This window comes from Lepidothrix coronata, unplaced genomic scaffold (assembly GCF_001604755.1).
Source record: "Lepidothrix coronata isolate B3197 unplaced genomic scaffold, Lepidothrix_coronata-1.0 Scaffold247, whole genome shotgun sequence".
NCBI lineage: Eukaryota > Metazoa > Chordata > Aves > Passeriformes > Pipridae > Lepidothrix > Lepidothrix coronata.
Genome location: NW_016690427.1, coordinates 407,056 through 419,950, shown reverse-complemented (window position 1 = coordinate 419,950; position 12,895 = coordinate 407,056). Strand labels below are relative to the sequence as shown.

Below are 12,895 nucleotides of genomic sequence, written 5' to 3'. Positions count from 1 at the left end.
CTAATAAATGGCTGTTGTGCTGTGATCTGTTAATGTTAATCATGTGCTTTACTCTCAACTCTCAAGAAAACCTGGAAACTGTCACAGTATTACATGTCTTCAAAAACACTGGATTTTGCTGATGAGAAATACAGTAGAAAGTGATGAAGCACAGTCAGGGATATTGTAATTGGACAGACTGTCCTTTTTCTTCCCCTCTGTTTTTTTCCCATATTTCCATTATTAGGATTTCATCTCTGTGTTGCTTTTCCCAGTGTTTTCCTGTGTTCTGTTTGGCTTTCTCTATCCTTTTTTCCTCATGTGTCTTTCATTTCTAAGACCTCTTCTTGACTTGTTTATATATATATAAATGCATGGTTCCTTTGAAAAGGAGAACAGATATGTTGACAAAGGCTGGTGACCTACTTCCTAAAAAATAAATTTCCATTTATTATTTTCTCTGTAAACCCAAGTAAAAGTTATAGCTTTAAAGTGTAGTTTTAGTTCCTTGTTTGCTTTACTTTTTATTGACTAGCTCAAAATCTTTCAGATTTCTCTCCATATTTTTGATGGGTTCAAATATTTTAAATATAATGTTTTGTTAGGGAGATACCATCTAGGGAAATCACAAAGTCAGAATACCTAAAACTAGTACCTTTTCATTTTTTTTCTGTAGTTGGCAGTTAGAAGTTATTTATACATACAATATCCAGAAACTTAGATTTTTTAAAGGAATTTTATTTTGCAAAGGATGTGTACTTAAAGCTTGATTAGTAATAAGAGTTATTGTTCCATGTCTATATTCGGAGTGGGTTTCACTAAGCACAATTTTATTCAAGTACATATTTAAGAGGATGGTCCTTGTTGCAGAGGAACAGCTCCCTCCCCGATGAGGAAAATGTTGCCAGACTACAAGAAGAATTAATTGCAGTAAAATTAAGAGAAGCAGAAGCTTCGATGGGTCTCAAAGAACTAAGGCAGCAAGTCAAAGATTTGGAGGAACACTGGCAGGTATGGGTAGCAATACACTTTTATTAATTTTTATTTTCAATGAATGGTGATAAACCAAGACTATGAAATTTTGAATTACAGATGAAGTAGAAACTAATGATTGTGGACCAAACTGCTGAGATGAGAAAATCTTTAAATGTAGCTGCCACAAGAAACTTAACTTAGAAAGTATGTTAGAATTTGGTCCCTAGATGGCAGAGGGCCTGTGCTTCCAGCTAACCATTCTGGTAGGAGGGAAGTACCTGAGCAGTACTCTGACTTTGCTAAGTGGTAAGGTCTAGAAATAGGCAAAAGTCTCAGGATACACTTGCAATTCACTGACTTACCGTAGCTGGGAATGACTGTCTTCAGCTTTTTAACTGTTCTTAAAAACAGTAAGTTTCTATTGGTTTCTAGCTTTTAGGACCTACAGGAGAACTATAGCTATTTGTCCTCATATAACTCTGAGACCTTAAATGAAATAAGGGAACACCAGGAAAGATCTGGCATTATCAGCAAAAACATGCTGTTTTTCTAGCGTCATCTAGCTCGCACCACTGGAAGATGGAAAGATCCTCCCAAAAAAAATGCAGTGAATGAGCTACAGGATGAGCTGATGACAGTCCGGTTGAGAGAAGCAGAAACTCAAGCTGAACTGAAAGAGACCAAACAAAGAATGATGGAGATGGAAACACAGGTATGTTTTGAACGCTAGTACGTGTGAATTGAGCTGGATGCTGCTGTTGGACTAGGATGGAAGAATCTAGTGCATACAATCCAGCTTACTTTAATGTCTCTTCTTTAGTCTTCTACGACTATGCTTTCCAAATTTCTCATTTGGATTAGTTGGTAAACTGTGTGTGAATGTAAATTTATTAAATTATATCTGATTTAACAACAAAAGAATGCTTAAGGTGTTTTAAATTTCACAAATCACAAATAGTAATTCTAATTGTTTAAATGGCAGTGTTTTGCTTTCTTCTGGTGAAACTGGTGATACTGGATTTTCTGCTGAGGTCATGAATCTGGTTACTAAGCTGTGGACTCGGCAGAGCAGTTTGTGTGTTGGTCAGATGTTTTTAGCAGAAGCTTTGCCTTTTGTGTGCCAGAATAGAAATGCATGGATGACCCTTGCTGAGGTTTGTTCAGAAAAGACAATCATAGCTTGACTGCCAAAATTCTTTTTGTATAACTAGGGAATAAGTTGTTAAGCAAAGAAATCTGAAATAAAAGTGCACTGAAGTGGTGAGTTCATATTATATTAGTGAACTTTCTCTCGAGTCAGTAGGCACAACATGCAGTTGATGAGAAGGATTTGTAAGAGACTTTTGAGAAATCCTCCCATGGAATATCTGCTAAATGTAACTGTTTTTTGAAAGAGACTTGTGCATCCAAAAGGCTAAACAAACAGTAGCTTTACTTGACAAGGTTCAACAGTTCCAGAAATAATGAGAGCACGTAAGGGTGTGCTATTGAAGAGAGATTAGCTAACTGCAAGGCACATGGTGATTTATTTCTGACAGAGGCACTGCTTTTTCTATACCAACTGAATAAAGGTTTCCTTTTGCAGTAACTTTTAAAGTTTTCATTGAGGTGTCAATACTGTCGCACTACAGTTAAAGCGCTTTTATTTTGTTGCCTTTGCCTCATGTGTGTATTTTGGTCAGTAGGGGGCATAGGGATCCTGCTGTCTGGCTAATATGTCACAAGACCTTTAGGTACTTCTCACTTCAGTGTTATGCATTGAGTGTGTATGTGTTTATGCTGTTTAGCTCTCAGCTGAGAGAAATGCACTGGTTCTCGTGTTATGTACTGGCCTGCACAGCTTCACGTACAAATGGTAGTACTGCACTGTCTCAATTAAAGTGCCACGTTGCTTTTAGGAATTCTCTGAACAGAGAAATGTGCACATAATATTTCTGACATACCTGATGTTTCTTGGATGCATGCTGCAGTTGGGATACAAGTTCACAAAATCTTTGCCTTACCTAAGCAAGAAATTGGGAAAAACAGATGTACAGGAGCTTTGCGATAGCATTCTTGTAATGAGTCATCTGTTATTAAGGAACAATTTGAATATCTTGATCATAAACAAAACATCATGCAAACTCTTCTGATTGCACTTAGAAAACTCTGAATGCTTTTTCATCAAAAGTTTTTTATGGTAAATAATCTATAAGTCTGTTTTGTCAGACTTCGGAAAGTTAAATTAATATCAAAAATCTTTCCTTAACATGCATTTTCATTCCCTTTTTTTGTCATAAATTTCAGAATCAGATCAATAGTAATCATTTACGAAGGGCAGAGCAAGAGGTTACCAACCTACAGGAGAAGGTGCAGTATCTTTCTGCACAGAACAAAGGACTTCTGGCTCAGTTGAATGAAGCAAAACGTAGACAAGCAGAGATTGAATGCAAGGTAAACAACATCCTGAATAGACTACTTGGGTGCTAATATACATGTGCATTTTAGTCTTGTCTGCTGCTGTTGGACAGAATTGTGTCTTAACAGAGAAGCATAAATCATAAAACCAAAATTCTTTTTACTGATTTTGGCAACATCATCTTGAATTTACCATCTCACAAAAATCACTTGAGGTTTTGACAGAGCTGCTTCTTTGTGGTCCCACGAAGATAAACTTTAAAGTGTGGTTCTACTCAGAAAAGTGTCTGTGTGTAATATAAAAAGACACTCCGAGACGACAGACACTTTTAGCTTTTCATTTTCTTGCTGTCTTGCCAATTCCATTTGTTTCTAGTTGAACCTGAATCAAAAGTGCAATGAAAAGGTAACTTCTACTGACTACTCAAACTCCATCACAAACTTTTGGGTAAAAAGCCACTGAATCTTAATTAGAAGAATTGCTTCTACTGACTCTCTTGTTTGCCATAATCATTGGGTTCCTAAGTGCTATTTTTTTAATGCTGAGATTATTCTTACTGATTTATTATTTTTTTTTAATATTCTCAATCTTGGTGATATGTCTTTTTCATATAACCTGTAACTTTTTTGTTTGATACTGAAGGTGCTCATTAAACATTAAGAGATTGAGGATTAGAGTGTGTAGTCAATATTCTGGTTTTATGTTGACTATAAGAGAATAATATGTTTTTAACCTGACTAATGTGTTTGTATACATAACTATTTTCACTAGGGTAATTTGCTTGTAAAGCTCTGTTCTAACATGGGCTAGAGAAAAGTGTGACAGTAATAGACAGAGCACCAGTCATATTCTTTAGAGATTCTCTGAAAATAGCAGTGGTCAATACCCAGTGAAGCAGTAGTACTGACATACACTGACATTAGATCCTGAAACTTGGTTTGTAGTTGATAGAAAAAAGATTACAATTTACACTGTAAGATGTTTTGTGAGTTGATGTTTCTGATATAAAATGAAATATTGCCAATTTGATGCATATCCATTACCTGGATTTCTACTGTTTAACTGTGAGCTAGACAGTGACTTCTTGGGAAGAGACGTAGTAGAATACCATGTAGACTCCTGTACTGCTTAAATGCACAAGTGTTTTTGCTAAGTGTTTTTCAGATAATGTCATGGAGCAATACAGACAAATATTAAGTTTTTGTAGCACTAAATATATTTAAAAGTTCCACCTCCCATCTCTTTAAATATAGCAAGTTTGTTATTCTCGATTCCATTAGTAACTGATGTTCAATTATTTTTTTTTCTTCCTGTTGTTTCAAGTCATCTGAAATCATGCTCTAGTTCTATTTTTGTCAGTACATCTTGGCTAGGTAGCAATATTTCTACTTCAAGAGGTGTCTCAGAAAAATATATATTTGGATTTTCAACTCCGCCCCCAGTTGTTCTATGCATAAAGGATTGGTACGTTATTTCAGTAGCTTGTATTTTTATTTTAAAAAATAACTTGAAATGCATAAGCAGAAGTTAAAACTTTTGTAGCAAGTTGCATCTCATACCACCTGTAGGACAACTCTTTTCTGTCACTGGTGTGTACTGTTACATTTTTCCCTTTTGATCTGAGTACTGCTTCTACAGCAAGGACTCAATTTCAGATTGTTTCTTGAAACTCATCACTGATCTTTCTAATCAGTTTTGCTAAAGAATTTACAACATAAGATTTGTGCCCCCACCCCAGTCTTGTCCTTCCTACCACCATATCAAGTTCTGTGGTAATTGAGAACATGCTCTGTTTCAGAGATAAAGCGTAAGTGCCATCTAGAGCAACACTATTGACTCATCTCAGATACCAGAGTCTGTCCTTCAGCTTTCAGTTAAATACATGCAATCCTGTGGACTTGTCGGTTTGGCTTCATTTGAGTAATCATGCAACAGAATTTAGCAAGAATGGCTGAACTTTGGCTAGCACATGATGGATTTCTCTGAAATGGACTCCACTGATTACAAATACTGTTAATTGGATCCTATAGATGATATACCTCTGTTACAGTAATCTTTAAAAAAAACCCAAACAAATAGCATGTTTTCAAGTGGCTACTGAAATAAGCTTTGATATGTTCAATTTGGTCTCAACTATAGTGTCTAACAAAGGAGGCCTGAGTACTGTTAGTTTGAAGCATACATTAAAGTAACTGAAATACTGGAACTGATTTACAGTAACTACAGTTTAGTTACACCAGTCTGCCATAAAAGCAGGTGTACCTGAGCCTAGTCTGTCTCTTCCCCAGTTATTTGCTCTCCAGCTGACAGTACTGCTCACTCACTATCTAGCACTGCTTTCTCTCTGTGGCTGTACTAGACTGCTGAAAATATAATATTAGTTGTTTTGTGCTCTGAAGTCTTGAGGACTTGCCTCATAAAACAGGAATAAGGGTGTTTCATGTTTCCTTCTCTCTTGTCCAAACTCAGACTGCCTATCATTTATAGACAGACTTACAGGTTAAACTTACAGTGGGAGGCTGATTGTAGGTTATGTGCATTGGTATTTTATTCCAAGCTTTGTTGTGTACTGTGATTTAAGATAGCTGGACTAAATGAGGTTTAGAATATATTTACTTTTGTGGGGGGTTTTTTAATTTATTTTTTTAGACAAAAGAAATGATAAGTAAGTCTTTTGTAGCTTTGCTGTTTCTTTATATATAAGGTCAAAGGTTGAAGCTGTTTTTTTATTATGTTGATGTTTTTTCTGAATTTACAATATAACATTTCTGGAAAACAAGACAGCTGTTTTCTGGACCTGAAAACTGATAACAGCAAGTTTTCAAAACTGCACAGATTTTTATTTTTTTTTTAGATTATTATAGTTTAGAATTTATATTAGATGATTACACAATTCTAGGGGTTAAAATTAAATTTGAGTGCTTTGGAATAGTAGTAGTTCACACAGTAGTGCAGAGCAGTTTTCTCGTCTTATAATTTTGGGTAAAAGCAGTGCACAGTTGTTAATAGCTGAAACTGATATTTGTTCACTTGCATCTCTGCCTTCTTTCAGAGCAAAGAAGAAGTGATGGCAGTTCGGCTCCGTGAGGCAGACCGCATTGCAGCTGTGGCAGAACTCCAGCAGCATATTGCTGAATTAGAAATCCAGGTAACAAGTGATGGCATTAAATGTGTAACTTGATACTGATGAGTTTTTGTACTTCATGGGTTTTTTCTGCCTCCACTTTCTTTCCTCATTAACCTACTGAGAACACAAGGCACTGCTTTGCCAAGTAGGATAATGCTATATTGTTGAATTCCTGTTCAAGCAAAGCCTTAAATCTACCTTATGTNCTGAACTGAGCCCACCCTTTAATCCTGAGGTTCATCTGCCGGGGCCGAGTGAAACTCGGACAGTGGCAGTGAGGGTCTCAGAACGTAGGTTTGTTTGGAGTGACCTTCTCCTAGATGGATTGCCTCACAGGGCTAACGAGCTCCATCTGCCCCGTGCTAATGGCAACACTCTTTTTAACTCTGACTTCTGTTTTGGTTTTTATTCTTGTAATTGGTACTTTTTACCAATGAACAGATGAGGCTGAAAACATCCTCTGTCCAAAAAAAGATGCTAACATTTTGATTTCAGCAAACATTTTTTCCTATGCTTACTCTTCTGCTATGACCAGTATGGGAGGATTTATTGTAAAACTCTTACTCCCTTTATGTAAATCTCGAAACCAGAAATGTTTACTGCTACCACATCACCGTAGGATCTGAAGATGCATCCTTTGGCCTCTCTGTTGTTCCTCACACTTTCAGTTCCTTTTGGAGCTTTACTTGTCTCATGAACTTGAACAGAAATTACTGTTCCTTGTATTTTCTTGGCTTGGAGAAATCATGATGTCTTACTGTAGTCTTTCTATACTCATATACTGTTGTCTTTTCTGAATTCTGCTGCAAAGGTTTTCTTTATTATCATTCCCAGGTTACTAGCTAGTTACTCTCTAGTTTATTTTTTTAAAAAACTGGTATTGCTATTGTCTTTTCTTCCTCTGAAATCTTTCCTTTGAGGTGATGATTTCTCAGCTAGCTGTAGCTTTTTCATCTCTTTGTATTTGGAATGTACAAAAAAATTTCATTAAGCTTGCATAAAGAATTTTCATTGTATTTCCTTTAGTGCAGCAGGCACAAAATTTATTAAAAGAAAAAGCAATCATTTATTTTAATCATATAATGCTTAGATAATGCTGTGATCAATACACTAGAAATACAGTAAGCATTGCATATGAATAATTTATCATTTTTTAAGATAACAAAAGAGTAGCTGAATTTAGGTCAATCTTCTACTCATGTTAACATTTTACTAAAAAAAAGGGGGGCGAAGTTTAGAGGTTGCTTCAAACAATGTGATTTTGTAGGTAAGAAGTCAGTACTCATTTTGCATTATTTTTACTTTAGCACAGACTTCAAATGGCATCCTGCTTCCCTTATTTGACTGATACAGGTCTCCCAAAAAGTAGTCGAAATCTTATCAAATGGTGAATCCCCTAATGATCAGGGGTTTTTTCCTGGTAGCTGTCACACAATTAGAATTGTATTCATTTTGTAATGTCAATACATCTAACTCGGTTTTCTGTTGTTTGACTGATCAAACCATCCATGCTCCGTCATTTTACAGCTCTCTCCTATTCCCTTTCCATATTTTGCTTAAGTTATAGATATAAGAATTGCATGCAGATTTTTATAATACCTGTTTCATGACTCTGGCTAATATGTTCAAAGATTACACTGCCCCTCTTTTGTTGTGATATTGCGCTGTCTCATGTTCAGTTGGTTGTCCACATCACCTCTCCTTCCTCTTCACAATAACTACTTTGTAGGATGCAACTTTTAGTTATGTTTTTATTATTCTAGGTTTTATGTTTCCTACTAAAGTGCATTTCAAGTCTCAATCTTAGTAAAATTCTGGATTTTCTTCACAAATGACAGTGGCTGTGCTTTCTTTGTACACAGTGTGGAGTATGAAATCATTCTGTGGCTGGAGTTCATGTTTCTCATTTGATGACTTTGCCCTGTTAGGTTTTTGGTGAACTACTGATCTCAAACTTAAACATGGAAGAAAACTTCAGTTGTCAAACACAGATTTTGAGTGTGAACCTTATCATATTTAAAACAAAAGAGATTTAGCAGAATTTAGTTCCTTTAATGTTAATGTATTTATTTCTGACACTGTAGACATGACCTGAAAGCCTTTTATTGGACTGTGATAGGTTTTTTTTTTTTTTTAGGAGTCTAAGCAGATACTTTTGACCAGTGTGTTTTGCTAGCAAATATGAAACTTATGATCAAAACTTCCTTTTTGGGTACTCATGCTCAAAAGCCTTTGAAACACCTGCACCAAAAAAATAGTAATGGAGTTGGAAAGCCTGAACTCCCAAAGCCTGTAAACTGTAAACCATGCAATTGATAATAGAGCTTAAACAAATGCCACTTTTTAAGGAAATTGAAAATCTAAATAACTTCTTCCTCATTGGAGAAAAAACTGCCTCTCATTATCTTCTGTTCAGCTTTTGGCTGCACTTGCTGTGACCTGATGTGAGGAGCAGAGAGCCTTTTAATCAGGACTTGCCTTAATGACTTGAAATGCAATATTTAATACCTTAAATACACGTAGCCAGTCTTGGAGTGTAGGTGTCTGTCTTAAAGTAGAGACGCACAGAGCACCACAAATAGATCTGCTTGCTGTGTTATTTCAAAGCTGATAAAAATGAAGGGAGGAAGTTAACCTACCTCATAACCTTCCCTTTTTTTGAGCAGGGTGGAGCTTTTCTAAGAAGCTCTAGGGATTCATTGCCAGGTCCACATGGTCCATAGCAATGCTTAACCTGAATTGTGTGGTTTTCTTTTAAATGTTCATGTAGGTGTAGGTGCAAGACACTGGTGTTAAATTTGTAACAGAGTATCACTACTCCCACATAAGAACTGATCTGACGTTATACACACACAAATGCTAGATTTAAATCACAGTTTATGGGTCACTCTTAGTTTTGGTTAGTAATAACGGCAGAGAAGGAGAAGGAGAGAGAACTCTTATCATTCAACAGTAGATGTAATTCTGCAGCAAGTTGTCAGTTTATTATGATACTAGGAAGTTATTTTTTAATATATTCTAGATGCCATCTTATCTTGGCTGAGCATTCAGTTAAGGAGCTTTTAAATTTCTGTGTAAGTATATTGACGTGCAATGAGTTGTCCAATACATGACTGATATCCTTAGTCATTCCTTAGCAAAAATAACACAGAATTGAAGTATAACTGAAGTTTAACTTATATTGCACATACCTGTTCATACCTTGTAACTAAATGGCTCGTCCTGGTCAGGTTGCATACACTCTGATTGTGGTTGTCCCACCCTTTTGTAAGGTGTAAAGACCCAGGGCTAAGGAATGGACATTGTCTCCCTCTATGTCTATTGTCAATTAGCAAAGATTCAGGTTTGCTTCCTCAGGAAGCTAGTCTAGTTTTCAGCTGAACTGGTCTGATAGCTTCAAACTGCAACAAACAAATATTTCTGGCCTATTAATTAGCAAGCGATGCTTCTGATCACTTATGGGCAGTCCTGTTGGTCCATCAGTGGTGTTTTGGGTTTGTTTGTTTGGTTTTTTAAAGGCTGTCCCTGCAGTAGTTGAAAGAAGAATAGAAAAATTCAGGCAGGGTTAAATCAGTTGCAAGCTAGTGTCACTCAGCTGCTTTAGGGTACGGAGCATTAGGCCAGTGGAAGTGTAGGCGGGCCAAGGAAGCAGAGTGGGGCAACTTAATCCCTCTCCCTCCATTTCTGTTCAGGCTGGTAACTTGTACTAGCCTCTTAAAATTATCCATGGCTGGTTTGGGTTGGCAGGTATAGAGCATACTTGTAATATAAAAAACTGGTGTGACATCTGAGTAATCCTAAAGCAAAAAATATCCATAAGAACTCATTCTTTTTTTTTGTTAGGTTGGTCTGGACAGGCGGTAACATCACTTCCTCCTACTGTGTTTCCTGGCAGATTCAGAGAATTTTGTCACATTTACCCTATCTCTAACCATGTCAAAGCTGCTTTGAGAGCAACTGTAAAGGAAATCCATGATTGTGCTAGTAATCTCCCCCACAGTTTAAACTTTTAGCACTATTTCGTTAGACTGAAGCCTTTCTATGACCTCTGTTTAATAACTTTTCCAAGTACTGACTGTTGAGTAAAGAAATTGTTTCCATCTTTTCAAATTACAGGAAACCTTTTTTTTGCTCTTATCAATAGTGGTGTGTGATGTTAGTGATGTGTTTTTGAAAGTATAGAATGAGTCACTGTAAAGTCACTGAAAGGACACTAGTTACCACATTTACCCTTCTGAATATACTTCATTTACATTTTTAATGCAGTATCTTTTGCCGCAGAGTAAGAATTTTAAAGTCTCCCCTGAAAAGAGGCTGAGACAAATATTTCTAAGTCAGAAAAAATCAAGGATGTTAGGGAAACATCCTATCTTCCAGCCATTTTAGTAAAGATGGTACACTGTTATCTTAGGAACAGCAACTTTCCAGTGTGCCTGGAGTTCAACTACCTATAAAACCAATTTTTTTGTTTTTCTGTGTTTTTAAATTTACAGTTATTAAAGTGAAAACAATCCTAGATGTTTTCTTATGATTTAAAATGGCATATTTTCTCACTGATGTGTTTTTATTTTCTGACTCTGATGTGATAATTGAGTGTTTTATAAAACTTTGTCCTTTTGCTCCTCTTGGGATAAGACACCTGCAACTGAAACTTGATTACATTGATCTTCTGTGTCTTTCGTTGAGCAGCAAAAGCAGGTTTAAGTCCTCCAGTGTTTTTTGGGTGACTTCCAGTGATTTATTTATTTGTTGTCTAAACACTTTTTTTATCATGAGTACTAAACTTGATTTTGGGAGGGCATTATACAGTAATAGTTTTGGGTATTTTAAAATGGCATTCTTTGAAGCAGTCTGTCCCTGCACTCTTGTGTTGCCAGCTATACATGCTGGTCTGCTGATTGAGTTTGAAAGGTCTCCACATGCTTGGTAGTTCTCAGTAGGTATCAGGTGTTTGAGACTAATTGCTGCTTCTTTGGAAGATATTTTTCTCCTGGAAAGCCAGACAAAGGAGGATTCAAGTATGAGATGAAAACCATGATTCTCAGCTGATACTTTTTGGTGGGCAGAATTTTTCCTCATTCTAAGAAGGAAATTTTTGGAGTACAGATTTTTCTTCTCAGGAACTCTCAGTGTAACTCTTGTATGTACAGAAGTACAGTCACTCTAGTATTTCACAGCAGGATGAGAGAGGTGAGAGCTTCCAAAACTGTGAAGGGGCCTAAGTGAGTTCTGTTTTAGCAATGGGGTTTTACAATCTACAGAGCTCATTTCCTGCTTCGCTGCCCGTGCTGCTCCCACTATATACACAACCTCTGGGGCAGGGGATTGGATTGTGTTCTGCTGTGTACACTGTTAGAAGCACCTATCACCTGAGCAGAGGTGATACCTGGCTGACAGCGTGTTTGTTTTCATGATACGGGGTTTTCTCATGGTGGAGCTGGTCTGTTGGAAGAGACTGTAAGACTGGGAGGAGTTATTAATCCTCCAAAGCAGTGAAATTGAGATGAAGCATCTTTATTACAACATAACACCAACTGGCATTACTTTTCTAAAAACCTTTCTGGGAAGAGCAGATGGGCACTGCAGTGGTGCCAATATGCAGAAGCAGCACCCCAGTGGGTTGTGCATGTAGAGAGATTCGTTCACATATAACTGCAGGGTGTTTTAAACAAATTCCTAGATTCTAGAATTGGCTCTTTTTCATTATCTTGCATTTCTGTTAATACTCACACTTTGCTTATGACATGTTATCTGACTTTTTCTCTATATTTTAGTTTTAAATTTAAAATGGCTATTGTTTGCCTAGAGATCAGCTATTCTTAGTGTCATGACCTCTCCAAATACAACAGATTTTCTATAGTAGTGCTCCCCCTCAAAAAAAAAAACAAAACCAAACCAACAAACCAGCAACCCACATCCTATGTCTATAATTCTAGATTTTAAAAAATAAAGCATGAAGAAATATTACTAATTGCTTATGCTATTTCCTTTTAAAAGGTGTGATGTTCATACCTTAAAGACTTCTAAATTTTCAGTGGAGTTGTTTTGAACCCATACAGTTGATTTGAGTGCTGTTCTCAAAAGTATAAAGCTGCTCAAGCACAGTAGTACAAAACTATTCAGGCACAGTATAAAAACAATGCAAAGTGAAATGTCCAGTTCCTACTAAAGTAAATGCTAAAATAGGAAGCATTAAATGAAATTAAGTTGCATTAAAGCAATTTAATTTTTCTTATGTCAGTGGGACTGTCTAGTAACTAATGGTATCGCCTCACCTGGAGCACTGTGTGCAGTTTTGGGCCCCACTATTTCAGAAGGATGTGACAGTCCTTGAATGTGTCCAGACGAGGGCAATAAAGCTGGTGAAAGGGCTGTAAATAAAGCCCTGTGAGGAGTGGCTAAGGATGTTGGCCTTG

At 36.6% G+C, this 12,895-nt stretch overlaps 1 protein-coding gene and 1 long non-coding RNA gene across 18 annotated transcripts in view; one reads left to right on the top strand and one right to left on the bottom strand.

Moving 5' to 3' along the window:
* LOC108507243 overlaps positions 1-12,895 on the bottom strand; it is a 65,584-nt gene that overhangs the window by 24,210 nt on the left and 28,479 nt on the right. For 3 of the 8 annotated variants that reach the window (XR_001878048.1, XR_001878046.1, XR_001878047.1), the window contains exon 4: positions 2,898-2,957. The exons of 4 other annotated variants lie outside the window; for them this stretch is intronic. This is a non-coding gene — a long non-coding RNA (uncharacterized LOC108507243). Of the gene's footprint in view, positions 1-2,897; positions 2,958-3,380; positions 3,734-12,895 lie in introns of those variants that run through there. One more of the 8 variants, XR_001878045.1, reaches the window with a different exon arrangement.
* Positions 1-12,895, top strand: part of EVI5 (ecotropic viral integration site 5) — a 76,744-nt gene that overhangs the window by 39,885 nt on the left and 23,964 nt on the right. For all 10 annotated transcript variants that reach the window (XM_017834970.1, XM_017834976.1, XM_017834969.1 and 7 more), the window contains 4 exons: positions 850-990; positions 1,508-1,666; positions 3,241-3,387; positions 6,405-6,500. In XM_017834970.1, coding sequence (XP_017690459.1) covers positions 850-990; positions 1,508-1,666; positions 3,241-3,387; positions 6,405-6,500 — 543 coding nt within the window. The remainder of the gene's footprint in view (positions 1-849; positions 991-1,507; positions 1,667-3,240; positions 3,388-6,404; positions 6,501-12,895) is intronic.